Source organism: Phocoena phocoena, chromosome 8 (genome assembly GCF_963924675.1).
Source record: "Phocoena phocoena chromosome 8, mPhoPho1.1, whole genome shotgun sequence".
Taxonomy (NCBI): domain Eukaryota; kingdom Metazoa; phylum Chordata; class Mammalia; order Artiodactyla; family Phocoenidae; genus Phocoena; species Phocoena phocoena.
Genome location: NC_089226.1, coordinates 97,744,141 through 97,763,833, shown reverse-complemented (window position 1 = coordinate 97,763,833; position 19,693 = coordinate 97,744,141). Strand labels below are relative to the sequence as shown.

At 42.1% G+C, this 19,693-nt stretch overlaps 1 protein-coding gene across 1 annotated transcript in view; it reads right to left on the bottom strand.

The window, feature by feature from the left end:
* The window catches only part of PTPRJ (protein tyrosine phosphatase receptor type J), a 48,500-nt gene that overhangs the window by 16,184 nt on the left and 12,623 nt on the right, over window positions 1–19,693 (bottom strand). Inside the window, exons 6-11 of the mRNA XM_065882435.1 lie at window positions 15,733–15,990; window positions 14,698–14,976; window positions 11,916–12,206; window positions 7,939–8,070; window positions 6,147–6,357; window positions 5,908–6,032 (exon numbers count right to left, since the gene is read on the bottom strand). Of these exons, the coding sequence (XP_065738507.1) occupies window positions 5,908–6,032; window positions 6,147–6,357; window positions 7,939–8,070; window positions 11,916–12,206; window positions 14,698–14,976; window positions 15,733–15,990 (1,296 nt within the window). The remainder of the gene's footprint in view (window positions 1–5,907; window positions 6,033–6,146; window positions 6,358–7,938; window positions 8,071–11,915; window positions 12,207–14,697; window positions 14,977–15,732; window positions 15,991–19,693) is intronic.

Genomic DNA, 19,693 nt, shown 5'->3' with positions numbered 1-19,693 from the left:
CACTTTTATGTGGAATTGAAAATATGACAAAAATGAACCTATCTACGAAATAGAAACAGACTCACAGACACAGAGAACAGACTTGTGGTTGCCAACGGGGAGGGAGGGTGGGGGAGGGAAGGACTGGGAGTTTGGGATTAGCAGATGAAAACTATTACATATAGGATGGATAAACAACAAGGTCCTACTGTAGAGCACAGGGAACTATATTCAATACCCTGTGATAAACCATAATGGAAAAGAATATGAAAAAGAATATATATGTGTATAACTGAATCACTTGGCTGTGTACCAGAAACTAACACAACATTGTAAATCAACTGTATTTCAATAAATTTTTTTTGAATTTTATTTTATTTATTTTTTTATACAGAAGGTTCTTATTAGTCATCAATTTTACACACATCAATGTATACATGTCAATCCCAATAGCCCAATTCATCACACCACCACCACCATCCCCCCACCGCTTTCCCCGCTTGGTGTCCATACATTTGTTCTCTACATCTATGTCTCATTTTCTGCCCTGCAAACCGGTTCATCTGTACCATTTTTCTAGGTTCCACATATATGTGTTAATATACGATACTTGTTTTTCTCTTTTTGACTTACTTCACTCTGTATGACAGTCTCTAGATCCATCCACGTCTCAACAAATGACCCAATATCGTTCCTTTTTATGGCTGAGTAATATTCTACTGTATATATGTACCACATCTTCTTTATTCATCCGTCTGTCGGTGGACATTTGGGTTGCTTCCATGACCTGGCTATTGTAAATAGTGCTGCAGTGAACATTGGGGTGCATGTGTCATTTTCAATTATGGTTTTCTCTGGGTATATGCCCAGTAGTGGGATTGCTGGGTCAAACGGTAATTCTAATTTTAGTTTTTAAAGGAACCTCCATACTGTTCTCCATAGTGGCTGTATCAATTTACATTCCCACCAACAGTGTAGGAGAGTTCCCTTTTCTCCACACCCTCTCCAGCATTTGTTGTTTGTAGATTTTCTGATGATGCCCATCTCACTGGTATGAGGTGATACCTCATTGTAGTTTTGATTTTCATTTCTCTTATTAGTGATGTTGAGCAGCTTTTCATGTGCTTCTTGGCCATCTGTATGTCTTCTTTGGAGAAATGTCTATTTAGGTCTTCTGCCCATTTTTGGATTGGGTTGTTTGTTTTTTTAATATTGAGCTGCATGAGCTGTTTATATATTTTGGAGATTAATCTTTTGTCCGTTGATTCGTTTGCAAATATTTTCTCCCATTCTGAGGGTTGTCTTTCCATCTTGTTTATGGTTTCCTTTGCTGTGCAAAAGCTTTTAAGTTTCATTAGGGCCCATTTGTTTATTTTTGTTTTTATTTCCATTACTCTAGGAGATGGATCAAAAAAGATCTTGCTGTGATTCATGTCAAAGAGTGTTCTTCCTATGTTTTCCTCTAATAAGAGTTTTATAGTGTCCGGTCTTACATTTAGGTCTCTAATCCATTTTGAGTTTATTTTTGTGTATGGTGTTAGGGAGTGTTCTAATTTCATTCTTTTACACGTAGCCTGTCCAGTTTTCCCAGCACCACTTATTAAAGAGACTGTCTTTTCTCCATTGTATATCCTCTTTTCTCCATTGTATATCCTTGCCTCCTTTGTCATAGATTAGTTGACCATAGGTGCGTGGGTTTACCTCTGGGCTTTCTATCTTGTTCCATTGATTTATGTTTCTGTTTTTGTGCCAGTACCATATTCTCTTGATTACTGTAGCTTTGTAGTATAGTCTGAAGTCAGGGAGTCTGATTCTTCCAGCTCCGTTTTTTTCCCTCAAGACTGCTTTGGCTATTCGGGGTCTTTTGTGTCTCCATACAAATTAAAAATTTTTTGTTCTAGTTCCATAAAAAATGCCATTGGTAATCTGATAGGGATTGCACTGAATCTGTAGATTGCTTTGGGTAGTATAGTATAATCATTTTCACAATATTGATTCTTCTAATCCAAGAACATGGTATGTCTCTCCATCTGTTGGTATCATCTTTAATTTCTTTCATCAGTGTCTTATAGTTTCCTGCATACAGGTCTTTTGTCTCCCTAGGTAGGTTTATTCCTAGGTATTTTATTCTTTTCATTGCAATGGTAAATGGCAGTGTTTTCTTAATTTCACTTTCAGATTTTTCATCATTAGTGTATAGGAATGCAAGAGATTTCTGTGCATCAATTTTGTATCCTGCAACTTTACCAAATTCATTGATTAGATCTAGTAGTTTTCTGGTGGCATCTTTAGGATTCTCTATGTATAGTATCATGTCATCTGCAAACAGTGACAGTTTTACTTCTTCTTTTCCAATTTGGATTCCTTTTATTTCTTTTTCTTCTCTGACTGCCGTGGCTAGGACTTCCAAAACTATGTTGAATAATAGTGGTGAGAGTGGACACCCCTGCCTTCTTCCTGATCTTAGAGGAAATGCTTTCAGTTTTTCACCATTGAGAATGATGTTTGCTGTGGGTTTGTCATATATGGCCTCTATTATGTTGAGGTAGGCTTCCTCTATGCCCACTTTCTGGAGAGTTTTTATCATAAATCAGTGTTGAATTTTGCCAAAAGCTTTTTCTGCATCTACTGAGATGATCATATGGTTTTTATTCTTCAATTTGTTAATATGGTGTATCACATTGCTTGATCTGCGTATATTGAAGAATCCTTGCATCCCTGGGATAAATCCCACTTCATCATGGTATATGATCCTTTTAATGTGTTGTTGGATTCTGTTTGCTAGTATTTTGTTGAGGATTTTTGCATCTATATTCATCAGTGATGTTGGTCAATAATTTTCTTTTTTTGTAGTATCTTGGTCTCGTTTTGGTATCAGGGTGATGGTGGCCTCATAGAATGAGTTTAGGAGTGTTCCTTCCTCTGCAATATTTTGGAAGAGTTTGAGAAAGATGGGTGTAAGCTCTTCTCTAAATGTTTGATAGAATTCACCTGTGAAGCCATCTGGTCCTGGACTTTTGTTTGTTGGAAGATTTTTAATCACCGTTTCAATTTCATTACTTGTGATTGGTCTGTCCATATTTTCTATTTCTTCCTGGTTCAGTCTTGGAAGTTTATACCTTCTAAGAATTTGTCCATTTTTTCCAGGTTGTCCATTTTATTGGTATGGAGTCGCTTGTAGTAGTCTATTTCTATGGTGTCCGTTGTATTTTTTGTATTTCTACGGTGTCCGTTGTAACTTTGTATTTCTACGGTGTCCGTTGTATTTCTTTGTATTTCTACAGTGTCCGTTGTAACTTCTCCTTTTTCATTTCTAATTTTATTGATTTGAGTCCTCTCTCTCTTTTTCTTGATGAGTCTGGCTAATGGTTTATCAATTTTTTTATCTTCTCAAAGAACCAGCTCTTAGTTTTACTGACCTTTGCTACTGTTTTCTTTGTTTCTATTTCATTTATTTCTGCTCTGATCTTTATGATTTCTTTCCTTCTGCTAACTTTGGGTTTTGTTTGTTCTTCTTTCTCTAGTTCCTTTAGGTGTAAGGTTAGATTGTTTATTTGAGATTTTTCTTGTTTCTTGAAGTAGGCTTGTATAGCTATAAACTTCTCTCTTAGAACTGCTTTTGCTGCATCCCATAGGTTTCAGATCGTCGTGTTTTCATTGTCATTCGTCTCTAGGTATTTTTTGATTTCCTCTTTGATTTCTTCAGTGATCTCCTGGTTATTTAGTAATGTATTGTTTAGCCTCCATGTGTTTGTGTTTTTAATATTTTTTTCCCTGTAATTCATTTCTAATCTCATAGCGTTGTGGTCAGAAAAGATGCTTGATATGATTTCAATTTTCTTAAATTTACTGAGGCTTAATTGGTGACACAAGATGTGATCTATCCTAGAGAATATTCCATGCGCACTTGAGAAGAAAGTGTAATCTGCTGTTTTGGGATGGAATGTCCTATAAATATCAATTAAATCTATCTGGTCTGTTGTGTCATTTTAAGCTTCTGTTTCCTTATTTATTTTCACTTTGGATGATCTGTCCATTGGTGTAAGCGAGGTGTTAAAGTCCCCCACTATTACGGTGTTACTGTTGATTTCTTCTTTTATAGCTGTTAGCAGTTGCCTTATGTATTGAGGTGTTCCTATGTTGGCTGCATATATATTTATAATTGTTATATCTTCTTCTTGGATTGATCCCTTGATCATTATGTAGTGCCCTTGTCTCTTGTAACATTCTTTATTTTAAAGTCTATTTCATCTGATATGAGTATTGCTCCTCCAGCTTTCTTTTGATTTCCATTTGCATGGAGTATCTTTTTCCATGCCCTCACTTTCAGTCTGAATGTGTCCCTAGGTCTGAAGTGGGTCTCTTGTAGACAGCATATATATGGGTCTTGTTTTTGTATCCATTCAGCAAGCCTGTGTCTTTTGGTTGGAGCATTTAACACATTCACGTTTAAGGTAATTATCAATATGAATGTTCCTATGACCATTTTCTCAATTGTTTTGGGTTTGTTTTTGTAGGTCCTTTTCTTCTCTTCTGTCTCCCACTTAGAGAAGTTCCTTTAGCATTTGTTGTAGAGCTGGTCTTGTGGTGCTGAATTCTCTTAGCTTTTGCTTGTCTGTAAAGCTTTTGATTTCTCCATTGAATCTGAATGAGATCCTTGCTGGGTAGAGTAATCTTCGTTGTAGGGTCTTCCCTTTCATCACTTTAAGTATATCATGCCAATCCCTTCTGGCTTGCAGAGTTTCTGCTGACAAATCAGCTGCTAACCTTATGGGAGTTCCCTTGTATGTTATCTGTCGTTTTTCCCTTGCTGCTTTCAATATTTTTCTTTGTCTTTAATTTTTGCCAATTTGATTACTATGTGTCTTGGCATGTTTCCCCTTGGGTTTATCCTGTATGGGACTCTGTGCTTCCTGGACTAGGGTGGCTATTTCCCTTCCCATGTTAGGGAAGTTTTCGACTATAATCTCTTCAAATATTTTCTCTGGTCCTTTCTCTCTCTCTTCTCCTCCTGGGACCCCTATAATGCGAATGTTGTTGCGTTTAATGTTGTCCCAGACGTCTCTTAGGCCGTCTTCATTTCTTTTCATTCTTTTTTCTTTATTCTGTTCTGCAGTAGTGAATTCCACCATTCTGTCTTCCAGGTCACTTATCTGTTCTTCTGCCTCAGTTATTCTGCTATTGATTCCTTCTAGTGTAGTTTTCATTTCAGTTATTGTATTGTTCATCTCTGTTTGTTTGTTCTTTAATTCTTCTAGGTCTTTGTTAAACATTTCTTGCATCTTCTCGATCTTTGCCTCCATTCTTTTTCCGAGTCCTGGATCATCTTCACTATCATTATTCTGAGTTCTTTTTCTGGAAGGTTGCCTATCTCCACTTCCTTTAGTTGTTTTTATGGGGTTTTGTCTTGTTCCATCATCTGGTACATAGCCCTCTGCCTTTTCATCTTGTCTCTCTTTCTGTGAATGTAGTTTTTGTTCCACAGGCTGCGGGATTGTAGATCTTCTTGCTTCTGCTGTCTGCTCTCTCTCAATAAACTTTTTAAAAATAAAATAAAATGGGAGTTGGACAAGATGATTCCCATGGCTCCTTCTGATCCTAATATTCAAGGGTTCCATGCCCTAAAAGTCACATGTGTGTCTGGTACATGGGCACACAAATGACTACACTGAGAAAAAAGAACCAAACAGTGTTTGCCGATTGGAAGTGTAACTGGAATTCAGAGAAGGGAGTGTGGTGGGCGGGGCCTGTGGGGACCTCAGAAGAGGAAGCTGAGCTGGGTCCCGATGGCCCAGTGACATCTCAGCTTCTGAGAGGACAGACCAGGCTCTCCTACCCTCCTGGGGGCCCCAGGGAGGTGTGCAGACCCCCATGCTCCTGTGGATACTGGAAGCAAAAAGTCAATGCATTGCTAAGATGCTCCTCTACCTGGATCCTGGGGCAAGAAAACAGCATCTGAGTAGCGACTGAAGGACACGTAGCTCTCAGCCCCGTCTATGAGTCCATCATTGTGAGGGTTGAAGGTAATATTGGTGAAGCCAGCCACAGAAGCCCTGTGGGGTTACAAGAGGAAAGAGGGGTGGCTGAGAAGTGTCTGATGGCCCAGGCACATATAGTTTTGCACTCAGAGGCCCAGCCCCCAAAGGGCAAAAACCACAAGGCATTACCGATAGGAACCCAGAGGTTCCAGCTTCCCGTTGTAATAGCCGTGTGTGGTGGACTCGTTCCCAACATTGATTTCGTATTTCAAGACTTCAGATAAGCCCTGAGAACATCCCTTTTCTTCTGTTGTTATGAGGTATGTCACATAGGTATCCGAGGCCCCCTTTTTGAAATCTTCGTACGTATATCTCAATACATCTGCTGACGGATGAACAGCTAAGAAAGGCACACAGAAGGAAAGCCATAAGAAAGTGATTGCAGAGATTTAAGTCTCCCTCGTTTCTAAATAATGACCAGGGTGATGGTGGTGACAGCTGCCATCTCTCACATATGCTCTCTCTGCCAGGTTTTCCTTATATTAAGTTCTAAGGGCTTTACTTACATTAACTCATTTAATCCCCACAATAATCTCATCACATAGGCTTACTACCCCCATTTTACAGGTGGGAAAATGAGACACAGAAAGGTAAAAAGACCTGGGCCCCAAGCTGCACTGCCTACGTGGTAAAGTCGTATTTCTAACCCAGACCACCTGACGCGGAGGGTGTGATCTCATCCATCACAGGCTGGTACTGGTCAGGCTGGTCAACATGCAATATCATCTCCCCTGTTCAGCAAAGGTCTGAGCTTGGGATTTGCTGAATACCTTCACAGCAAAATGACTAGGTGTTTGAAACAGACCCCAAACAAAAGACAGAAAGAGAGAGAGAGAGAGAGAGAGATCTCAATGTCTCTTTTTGAGATGTAGCTGCAGGTTTTCAACACCAGCAAATCCCTTGTCTTCCTGGATTCCCGCAGCCCTGACAGTGTGTTTGAGCTCTGTCTTCTTTGGGGAGATGAGGACAGCATCACAGGCTGTGAGACTGGGCAAGGGTGGCACTGCATAATTCACAGTTAAAGAATCACCAGGAACAGCAAAACTCTGCACTTTTTTATTGTTTTGGCCACACCGCATGGCTTGCGGGATCTTATTTCCCCGACCGGGGATTGAACCTGGGCCCCTGGTATTGAAAGCACCGGGTCCTAACCACTGGACTGCCAGGGAATTTCCAAAACTCACCGCTTTAAACCCAGACCTTGGGCAAAGCACCCACACACAGCTAACAGAGACACCCTCAAATCATTCCCGTCTCACTTCCAGGGAATGTAATGGAGCCCTTTAAGGAAAAGCAGCATTTAATCCACCTCCTCTCTCAGCTATGACAACGCTCTTTGCAAGTTCCCACTACAAATGCAAATCTTTTCCTTTTTTCTTCCAAGAGAAAGTCACCCTTTGAGGATGATTTGTGCGTGCATGTTCGTGTGTGTGTGTGTGTGTGTGTGTGTGTGTGTGACACAAACTTGGTTAAAACTAATATTCTGCCACCTAAAAGACCCTGTGCTGCAAAAGAGATGAAAAACGTAGATCAGAGGTAAGAAAGTCACGGCCATGGGCCAAATCCAGCCAGCCACCCCTTTTGGTAAATACTAGAACAGTCATACTGACTCTTTCTGTATCTTCTATGGCTGCTTTCACACTACAACGGCAAAGTTGAATAGCTGAGAAGGAGACTGTAGGACCTGCAAAACTTAGAATGTTTGCTATCTGGCCCTTTACACTAAGTCTGTCAACCTCTGACCTAGCTCATCAGGCAAATGGCTTACACCCATCCACCCTGGGGTGAGTGCCAAAGCGTGGGTCGCAGTATAAAACCAGACGTGTGTTTGTCTCATGAATGCGTTTCAGTGGGCACAAAAATGGCACCCAGTCACGCCATCACCCACTGGCTGTTTAACCCATAATGACCCCTTCCTTACCATCCCCAGTGGTGAGAATGAGAGCGTAGGCTTTGATGGGTCCGTGGCTGGCTTCAAACCCACTGAATTTGACCTTCACAGAATTGTGACTGACAGATGTAATATTAGGGGATCCATCTGGAGAAGGAGGGTCTGAAACAGAACAAAAGAAAACATGATCACCCAACTTTTAAAACCACAGAAGGAACAAAATTATGAAGGAGAGGATTTGCTGCAGTGCCCCACTCAAGTTCTGCCCTTGCTCTGGAAGCTGTGTGCTTGGCTCATGCAAAGCAAATCTAGAAGCAAAGGGCAGGGATGGGAACTGGTGGGGAACAAAGATGGCAAGTCCTTGGGGAGCCTGCCTGACTGACAATGACCCCTTCAGTGGGTCCAGCCACATTGCCAGGGTGGCCTCCTGGCAGCCTTGTTTGTAGAAGATAACGTGCCTTTTCTATCTTCCCCCAGTCCCTCCTGACCCAGAGAGCCCAGATTCCTTATTTTGAGAATGGGGGCAGAAGAAGGAGAACAAGACGCAGACTGTGTGGGTAGAACTCCAAGGTGAGAACTTGGGAGCTGAAAGCAGACATCTGCCGGCACATGGACTTGGCCCCAGGACTGGCTGGTCAGAGCACAATGATGAAGCAGATAGTTACCCAGAAAGAAGGAAAGATGACATGGAGAGAACATACTTTCTCCTGACACCTGGCTGCATGCCGGCTCTGCACCCTTCACACCGAAGTCCTTGTTTTTTGCTGGGGTAGGTTTAAAACTCTGCCTAGAGAAATCCAACTGACCCTCTTCCCGGAAACCAGAAAAGCCCACACAGGAACATTCCGTGAGTGGCATTCATGATCTTGTGCCTCGCCTTTCCCAAGCTAAGCTTGTGAAGCCACTCTCTAAATGAACACGAAAGGAAGGAAAAGGTGAATTCAAGATGATCTCTCTCCACACTCTCTCTACCTAAATTGGTCTCCCACATACAGTTTGAGTGTTTCTGTTATTATAACCAAGATGCAGGGAGACTGAGAAAACTGAACTCCAAAAAAAAAAAAAGACCATAACACAATTTTCCAAATGTATGCTGTCCAATATGGCAGCCACTAACCACATGTACCCACTGAGCGCTTGAAAGGTGACAGGCCCAAGTTTGGACATAAAGTATCTCATTAATAACTCACTTTATACAAATTACATGTTGGAATGATAACATTTTTAATATACTGAGTTAAATAAAATGTGATCAAAACTCAGATCAAAACTCATTTCAGCTCCTCCTCTTTTTTTTTCCCGGCCATGCCAGCCAGCTTATGGGATCTTAGTTCCCCGACCAGGGATCGAACCCGGGCCCCCAGAAGTGAAAGCACAGAGTTCTAACCACTGAACCACCAGGGAATTTCCAGCTGCTCCTTTTTACAGTTTCTTAATGGGGCTCCTAGAAAAGTTTTTATTATACAGGAGGCTCACATGATTTTCTATTGGAAGGCACAGCTCTAAACCATCCTTTAGCAACCTCTCAAGTAACTGACCGCAGTGGCCACTTGGAGGCGCTGTCCATCGTCTAAGTGTCAGCTGCCTCAACAGACACTTCCTAGCACCAGCTCCCACTCCGTCCACAGCTCTATGCCTTTTAGCGGGCCAGCGAGGAGTCCCCAGCTCCCTGCCCCAAGACAGCTCCACCCACCTCAAAGCCTGGAAATCCTTTCCTTCTCACTGCTTATCTCAGTCCTACACTAGAGGGACCTCGCCGGCCACGCTCACCATAGTGTCCCTCACCCAGGCACACAGTAAGCAACCAACCAGTGTTGGCTAAAAGACCATCGCTCCAACTCTCCCCGGTTTACCCATCCCACCAGCACTTCCTGCCTCTCTCAGAGAAAATGCAGCTCCACTTTTATGTTAAATAAAAAAGTATCAAAGTTGTACATTTAAAAAGCTTGCTAAATTTGTACATAAAAATTCATCTGAGGAAAGGGAGCTACAGATTAAAAAGTGAGAGGATCCCTGGACTAAATGCTGAGTGGTCACTATCTAACCCTACCACGCGCTGCTCAGCTTCGGAAACAACTAACTCTAACAAGCTCCTTCCCTTCACTAGGTACTGTGCTCAGCCCTGGAGATACCGGATCAGATATGGTTTATGTTCCTCAGTGGCTTATACCCACTGAGATGACATCATAAAACAGAGAACTACAAAAAAGTACCCAACAAGGTTCACTGTTTCTATTACACTGCAGAGTGCTGCAGAAACACAAAGGATTGTGACCCAGGGCCATCCTATATAACTGTGTACTACACGACTCCAAGGAGTCCCACGCGCACAGTAGACTACATGAATGGTGTCCCATGGAACTATGCAGTGCACAACTTGACTAGCCATACATGGCAGCTCTGAAGTGATCTTCCACCTACACTACCTCATCTAATTTGTATTAACAGTCCTGGAAGGTAGGTATTATTTCCCCTTTTTTACAACTAAGAAAAACAAGGCTCAGAGAGGTTAAGCAGCTTTTCTGAGATCACACAGCTGGTAAAAGGTAGACTTTACAATCAAACCCAGGTCTGCCTAAGTCCAAGGCTCTGTCAGTAGAATCCCTCAGCCATTTTCCAAGTCAGTGTCTCTGAAGTAAGAAGCCTTTTCTTCTTACTATTTCAACCACCAATTCTTTAGAAATTGTTTGGAAACATTCTGATACCCTAAAGGAAATAGTATATCCAGGATTCAAAAAGCACAAAGCAAAACCAACTCCACCAGGTTGACCTAAGACATAATTTTGGCAAAGACACAGGGAGCGAAAGACAGATAAAAATGGAACAAAGAATGAATATAACAAAACAGATACAGACTCATAGATAAAGAAAACAAACTGGTGGTTACCAGTGGGGAGAGGCGAGGGGGGAGGGGCAAGACAGGGGTAGGGGTTAAGAGGTACAAACTACTATGTATGAAATAAATAAGTGACAAAGATATACTGTACAGCACAGGGAATACCGCCAATATCGTATAATAACTTTAAATGCAGTATATCTATAAAAATCATGAATCACTATGTTGTACACCTGAAACTAATATAATATTGTAAATCAACCATATCTCAATTTAAAAAAAAAAGCAAAGAAGCAATTTTTTCCAAGTTCAAAATAAAAGGTGGTCATGAAAAGATTAACTAGGGGGATCTCTTGTGAATGATCCCATTTCCCAAAACAGCTGGAGAGCTTATTAATACAGATTCTAGGGAAATATGAATCTTGACTGAATATCTATCTGATAATAGTAAAAAAAAAAAAAAGAAAGAAAAAAAAAAGGATTGTTGGGAGTGCCCTGGTGGCCTAGAAGTTAGGATTCCGGGCTTTCACTCCTGTGGCCCAGGTTCAATCCCTGGTCAGGGAAATGAGATCTTGCAAACCATGCAGTATGGCCAAAAAAAAAAAGTATTGTTAAATTTTTAAGGGTAATGTCAATAGTAATGTGGTTATGTTTGAAAGAAAGGGAACAGGAGTCCCTGTCTTGCAGCAATACATACTGAAAAACTTACAGATAAAACTATAGAATAACCAGGACTGGTCTCAAAGAAGTCCAATAAGGGAGGAGGGGATATAAACGAAAAAGATTGGTCAAATGCTCACAAATGTTCAACTGAGTGACGATGGGTACGTGGATCCCATTATACTGTCCTTTGCTTTTGTGTATATTTGAACATTTTAGGGGAACTTACTTAAAAGAAAAGGTGGCAACAAATTATTCTGTAAAACGAAGGAAACTTTTGGAATGTAAAATATTCCCTCTCACTAGATTTCTATAGATTATACAGATTCTATAGAATATATAGACTAGATTTCTGTAGAATTGGGTTAACAGTCCGTGCCAACAAAAACAAATATTTTTGGATTAATTTTTTTTAGAAACAGGTTTCTAGGCCACACTTGCAGAGCCTCTGGGTCAGCTTTCCAAGGTGACCACAATGTCACCTGGCCACCCTGCCCTCCCTGAAGCCCACCTGTGATGCCAGTGAGGCAGGTGTTTTGGGTGGGCGATGCCATCTTGTTACAGGACCGGGCAGTGACGGTGATGTTGTACAAGGTAGAAAAATTCAAATATGTGACTTCTGTCCTGTACTCAGAGCCGTTCTCCGAGGAGCAGCTCTCCAGGTTCGTCATATTCTCCCAGTCTCCGTGGCTGACCTCCAGCTCGAAGCCTGTGTTGATTCCAAAAGGGCAGGCCCACTTGAGGACCAAGGTTGGCTCTTTGGGGACCACTTCACAGTGGAAGGAGGTTACTGGTGCAGGGTCTGCAAGGCAAGAACAGTACATCATGAGATTCTTGGACTTTTTTTTTTTTTTTTTTTGCGGTACGTGGGCCTCTCACTGTTGTGGCCTCTCCCGTTGCGGAGCACAGGCTCCAGACGTGCAGGCTCAGCGGCCACGGCTCACGGGCCCAGCCGCTCCACAGCATGTGGGATCTTCCCGGACCAGGGGACGAACCCGCATCCCCTGCATCGGCAGGCGGACTCTCAACCGCTGCGCCACCAGGGAAGCCCAATTCTTGGACTTTTGCCTTTGCAAATACTGAAACTTGGGGAGCAGGAGGTTCCTGGCCCGTTGGTGATAAGGAGACAGCCATGGAGCATGACAGAAGAGGCAGAGGCTGACCTTGAATAGGGCCTTACTGAACTGTGTGACCTTGGGTCAGTCCCCCAACTGTTCTGAGCCTCAACTGCAGGGCTGTCTCAGGATTAAATGAAACAGTGGCTGTCAGGGTCCAGGCTGGAAGAGCACAGGGCTCCATGAGAGGTAGCGACAATACAGTGGAGGCAGTAGCAACTTCTTCGCCTGCGGCACCTCATTTTGGGGCCCACTTGATAATCCTTCTGGAAGAGGCAGGGTTAATATTGTCCTATTTTGCAGATGAATCAACTGAGGCTTAGAGAGATTAAGCAATTTGCTAAAGATGACATGGCTGGTCAGTGGCGAAGCCAAAACTGGATCTCAGGTTTTCTAAATCCAAGTCCAGCGTGTTTTCTACACATACAACAGGCTAAATAATCAATGGTAAACGGTATCGGTTTCTTCATCTCTAAAATGTGGTGTTATTTGTCTCTACCTATCTGAGGGCCAATGGCGTTTTATTCAGGGCCAACAAAAAACTGATGTAAATGGGAAACTCTGTATTTATGTACCGGGGGTGGGAGGAGTATTACCATTACTTCAATGTTGCAGTGTTTTAAAGCAGGAGAAGATTCTAAAGAGTCACCTAGTGCAACGCCCACATTCTCCACCTGAGGCCTGGAAAGGTAACCTGCCCAATGCATACCTACTCCCACTGTTCCTGTTCCACCCATCCCCACTCATAAAGGCTCATAGATATCCTTCTTTTGCTACAGGCTACAATAATTGTAGCTAAGATAAACATTAGCAATGGAAGCCACCCAAATACCAAAGATCAGAGTCTAGACCTGGTGAATGAAGCCTGAGTTAGCAGAAGGGACTCAAAGCTGCAGGGATCCCTTTAGCCACTCCATGTGAAAACTCAGAGGTCATCAAGGTTCCAGCTCCTACACTACCAGGGAGGCTGATCCGATGAGACCGCTGTTCCCCTTCCAAATCAGCCTAAACACATTTGAATGGCTTGGTCTAAGGAAGGGAGGAAGCAGGTGCAAAGAGGGTAGGGAGTAGGGTGCTACACAGACACAGAGGTGATAAAGGCCCCACGATCGGGTTTCCCTGGTGGCGCAGTGGTTGAGAGTCCGCCTGCCGATGCAGGGGACACGGGTTCGTGCCCCGGTCCGGGAAGATCCCACGTGCCGCGGAGCGGCTGGGCCCGTGAGCCATGGCCACGGAGCCTGTGCTCCGCAACGGGAGAGGCCACAACAGTGAGAGGCCCGTGTACCGCAAAAAACAACAAACAAACAAACAAAAAAAATAAAGGCCCCACGATCAAAACTGTCAGCAGAAGTACTCACAGTCGTCCACAAAACATTCCCCGATTACTCTCTGAAAGTTCCCTCAGTTAAACACAGGGCTCTTCTTCCCTTTAAAAGATCACACCTTTTACATCGAGACATTCAGGATCAAGAAAGGCAAAAAAGCTGAGCATCCATTTTAACAATATCCTTTCCGTCTTCTTCAGCGTAAAAGCCAAACTATGAACTACAGGCCCGGACGTCATCCATGCCCTGGCCCATCACCTCTTACATCTTGGGCCTCAACTCCTCCCCCTCCCCCTCTTGCTCCCATGGATCCACCTCTGCCACCCTGACCTCCTGCTCTTTCTTCAATACAGCAGGCACGCTCCAGGCTCAGCACCCCAGCACTGGCTGCCCCTCTGCCTGTAATGCTCTACGTCCCAACATTCACATGGCCTGCTTTACACCCTTCAAGTCTTTACTCAAAAGTCAGCTTTTCAATGAAGCCTTCCCAAGATAAATATCTCATTTCCCCCATCCTTGTTTATTCCCCCCTCCTTAGTAATCATCAACTAATAACCTGTTTATCTTGTTTATTATGTCTTCCCTACCAGAATAAAAGTTCCAGAAAGGCAGGGCCTTGTCTGTGTCCTTTAACAGTGCCTGGCATATCGTAAATGCTCAATACATATCTGTTGAATGAATAAATGATGCGGGCAGCAAGATAGCACTAATAAGCTAATAGGATGCTCAGAGAGCTTGGGGTCTGTTATCACACACCACACAAAAGCTAATCAACTAGAGTTTATTTCAAGAACCTGTGTGCAAGGCCAGCATCACACAAGAAGGAGTCCAAGAGGCACGTGGGACTACTCACCTGTACAGAATGACTGCCAGCCAGGTGCCAGTGACTCGGTGACATTCCCCACCTGTGTGAAGATCTCTACGGTGTATGAGGAGCCAGGTGTTAACTCGGTGACTGTAGCGTAGGTGATGCCGACGCCTGTGACTATCTGTGTGGCCTTGCTGGCATTTCCATCCTGCTCCATAAGAAGGCGGTAGGTGTACCTGAAAGAGGCTTCATCAAAGTTCTGCCAGTTTAAGGTTGCTGCTGTGGTGTTGGTCCTTACTTCAATGTTGGACACATTGCTGGGCCCTTAGTTTTTTTAAAAAAAAAAAAAAAAGAAAAAGCACGGATTAGCTTGAACCATTTTATTATTTGCATGTAAAAATAGCCAGAAAATTAATTAAATTTAATTTAATAAAAATAGCCTGGCTCCCTTAGGGAAAGAATAAATTAAGCTAATGTTTGCTGGACTCGAAAGATGGAATGCTTCCCAAAAAAGACATTCAGAATATAATTATACAGATTAAATCTCAAAAGAATGAAAGTTTTTCAGGCTTCTTTTAATAATTTATCTGAAATATATTTTCAAGATGTAATTTCTATCTGTTTTTGAAATATGATTAACGAAAGAGAAAAACATACGAAAAAGGCATTATGAACTACCATTTCTACCATATATTTAGGTCAAATATTACCAAAGTACTTCCCTCACTTTTGCATGCAAAGTGCCTCATTTGGGCTGCATCTTCCAATGCCAACATGACAGGGCGACCCTCCTCTAGTCTGTATTCCAGACTAGAGAATGAATAGTCATGTTTTCCACGCTTATGGGATCCCTTTCTGCTTCAGAAGACAATTCCAAGTTCATATGGCTCAGCACCAAGTGCCCCAAGAGCACAGAAGAACGTTTGCTGAGGCCGATGTTTTCAGCTTACACAGTTTCACGTTCTCCCTGGAGCCCAGAAACACGAGAGCCTCTTATTCCATCATTTAACCAATGCTTACTTCCCATCCTCCAAGTGAAAGGGAGACTACTCCCTTAGGAGGGTGTTCTAAGACACTTACGTGTGTACCGTGCAGTGGAGTTGGGTTTCCCCCTGAAATTGTTCATTTCTGGGAAGATTGTGATGTTATATAAGGTGCCCGGGATCAGGCCCCCGAGAGTGATTGCTTCATGAGAACTATTTGTCTGGTTAGAGCTGTGCTCAGACTGTATCACTACACAGTAGATGTACCCAGTAACATTGTCTGTATTCTGCCACGCCAACTGCATGTCGGTTGTGGTGACATTAACCACACGGATATCAAACACTGCACTGAGGTCTGGTCAGAGGAAAGGAAGAAAAAAGGAAGTCTATTAATGACCATATAACGTCCAGCTTTATTCCAAAGAGTCTGACAAGAGAACTTGCTCTTTTGCCATCAAACCCTCAAATGAGTTCACACAGGGCAAACTCTAAAACTTCGGTGAGAAACACACACACACTCAGTTCTTTCCAGAATTTTGGCTCTTCTGTAACACAGATGAACTTACCAGCTTATCCTATCGTTTTCTGGTCTTTTGCTTTTGTCATAGAGATGCCCCCTTCAGGGGTCTTCTGGGGTGGAAATCATGGCCAGTTTCTTGATCTGAGTTCTAGTGACCAGATGGGTGCTGTTTGTCAAGATTCATCAAACTATACATTTAGGATGTGTGTGCTTTTCAGTATGTGTACTATATCCCAATAAGTAGGTTTTTTTTAATCACTCCCTCCAAAGCAAACATCTTTCTATAACATAGACAGGCATACTGAAGAGCAAAACTGAAATAGAGCTGCCACCAAGTGGGAGCATTTGAGGCTGGAGTGACGAAGGGAAAAAGCACACATGCCCTCCACGCTCAGAGCTGGGAGTCAGAGTGATATCACCCAGAGTCCTCTGGGTTCTGTACTCGGATCATCTCATCTCTACACACTGAACCAGCTGCAATATGAACGCACAGATCCCAGAAACAACTGGATAACAGGACCTCTTTTCTGCCCTTGCTTACGAAACTTTTCTCTCTTTACCCAGTAACCAAGGTCACCTCTGAAGAGGCCAGTTGAGTAGATAGGGGACAAAAGAGGGGAACATTTTCACAGTAAAACCCTTTGTACTTTAAAAATTTTTGCACCACATGCATGTACCATCTGCTCAAAAATTAATTTTTAAGCAGGTTCTCCTTAAAGGAAGGTAACTGAGAATCTTCTTTCCCTACCACTGGATTCCTGATGTTAAAGGGACTCCACAGACAGAAGGCCATGAAAGACAGCAGTTTTCCTTAAACATAAAAATAGTACAAATAATATTCCATAAAAAGGGAAGGGCTATATATACACTGTGATCTGGCTACAAAATGAAATAGTCTGCAGCCACTAAAAACATGAAAACCATAACAACTACAGGAGGGAAGTTATGATATATATGGAGTTAAAAGAAAAAGTTCAAATACAAAATAAAAGAATTCATATAATAATTACGGTGATATAAACTAAATATATGACCACGGACACAGACAGAAAAGGAATTCAGTTGGGTTAGAAGAGTGGAGTTCTTTTTGTCTCCCTGCCTTTTCGTGGTGGTAAAATACACACAACATAATATTTATCATTTTGACCATTTGTAAGCGTACAACTCAGTAGCATTAAATACATTCACAGTGTTGTGTCACCACCACCATCATCTGTACCCAAAACATTTCATCATCCCCAATACGAACTCTGTTGCCATGAAACAACAACCCTCCTTCTTCCCTCCTCCCAGCCCCTCTCTTCTACCGTCTGTCTCTGTGAACATGCCTATTCTAGGCATCTCATATAAGTGGATTCATATGGTAGTTGTCCTTCTATGTCCAGCTTTTTTCACGTAGCATAATGTTTTCAAGATTTATCCACACTCTAGCATGTCTCAGTACTTCGTTCCTTTTTATGGCTAAATAATATTCTATCATATGGATATACCACATCTTGTCTATCCATTCCTCTGTTGATGGACACTCGGTTGCCTCCACCTTTTAGCTATCGTGAGTCATGCTCCTATGAACATTGGTGCGGAGATAACTGTTCAAGGCCCTGCTTTCAATTCCTTTGGAAATATATATACATGTAGGAGTGGAACTGCTGGGTCATACGGTATTTGTTTCCCTTTTTCAAAATTGCCTTTAATGCTGTTACATTTATTCTCCCCAATAATAATGAACATTGGTCAATAATAGAATGGTAATGCCCTAAGAGTCTAGTACCTTATTACAACTCTTCTTGATTTCCATTCAACCGGACAATTACAGGCAATAGTACAAGAGATGCCTTCTCCTTATGAATAGGCTTAAATTACTTTTGCAGCTGCAACATATCAAAGTACAGTCCACACTCTTGTTAAGACCTCAGTCTTCAAAGTCAGACAGAGGCCAGTTCACTACCTTGCCACCCTGGGCCAGTTACTTAAGTTCACAGAGTCCCCATTTCCTACCCTATAAAATAGAGATGATAATAGTCCCTACCTCACGGAGTTGTGTCCAAAATGTTTAAATACAGGATGACAGCCCAGCCATTTGCAGACCCCTAGTACATTATGTTATTATTACATTAAATTCTGGCCGTTGGCAAGTCATACAATATCAAAGGGACCCCACAATGGTGATGCCTTTACCATTAGCAACATTCTCAAAAAGAAAGAAAAAAATATATGTTGATACTACGACCCTACCTCAAAAGTCTAATCTGAAATTCAGACTTGAAAAGGAATTACTGCACTTCATCTGAGGGATGCATTTTAGCAGTCCGCATATTTTGGAAGTAGATCTTCCTAGTAGCTATCAGTGCTTAACCCAACCAACAGAGTTGAAGAAACCTACACAAGGAGAATCTCAAGAGTCCAAATGACTTCACACGTGGCTCAAGGAATCAGTCTCGTTTCTTTATTCCTCCCTTCTGTGGAAAAGATTTCAATTCCCTTGCAATCAAAGATCAGGGAATACTGTATGTTTTCCAAGCTTTCCCAAAAATTTCATTTCAAATTTTAAAAACAATAATGAGCAATAGTTTTCATGAAATATTTTTATCAATATCAATAGGCCTCATAGAACTAACAAAACTACTGTATCACAATGTTGTTTATGAAAGACTATAAATAATCTACCTGTCCAACAATAGGGGAGTAGTTAAATATTTATAAACTTTAGGGTTTCAGCACCCCTTTATCTTCTTAAAAATTATTAAGGCTCTCAGAGAATTTTTATTTATTTAGGTTACATTTATGTATGCTGTAATAGAAAATTTTTAATGGGGAAAATATTTAAAACATAAGAATACACAAGCATGCATTCCATTAGCCAACAGAAAAATGATCTCATCCCATGTCATAGAGCATCTAGAAAACTCCACTGTACACTCATCATGAGAGAATGAGAGCGAAGAAGCCAAATAGCATTCCCATATTATTATGGTAATAATACCTCACAGGGCTTCCCTGGCAGTTCAGTGGTTAAGAATCTGCCTCCCAGTGCAGGCGACACAGGTTCGAGCCCTGGTCCGGGAAGATCCCACATGCCACGGAGCAACTAAGCCTGTGTGCCACAACTACTGAGCCTGCGCTCTACAGCCCGAGAGCCACAACTACTGAAGCCCATGTGCCTAGAGTCCGTGCTCCGCAACAAGAGAAGCCACCGCAATGAGAAGCCCGCACACTGCAACAAAGAGTAGCCCCTGCTCACCACGACTAGAGAAAGCCCGCAAGCAGCAACAGAGACCCCACGCAGCCAAAAATAATTAAATTAAATAAATAAATTCTTAAAAATAATAATACCTTACAGACCCCCTTGAAAGAATCTAGGGGACTCCCAGAGATCCCTGGACCACACTTTGAGGACCACTGATCTAACCAAGGGGTCAGCGAACTTTTTCCATATGGAACACAGAGTAAATATTTTAGGTTTTGCAGGCCACTTATTCTCTGTGGCAACTACTCATTTCTAGAACAAAAGAAGCCATAGACTTTATATAAAGAAATG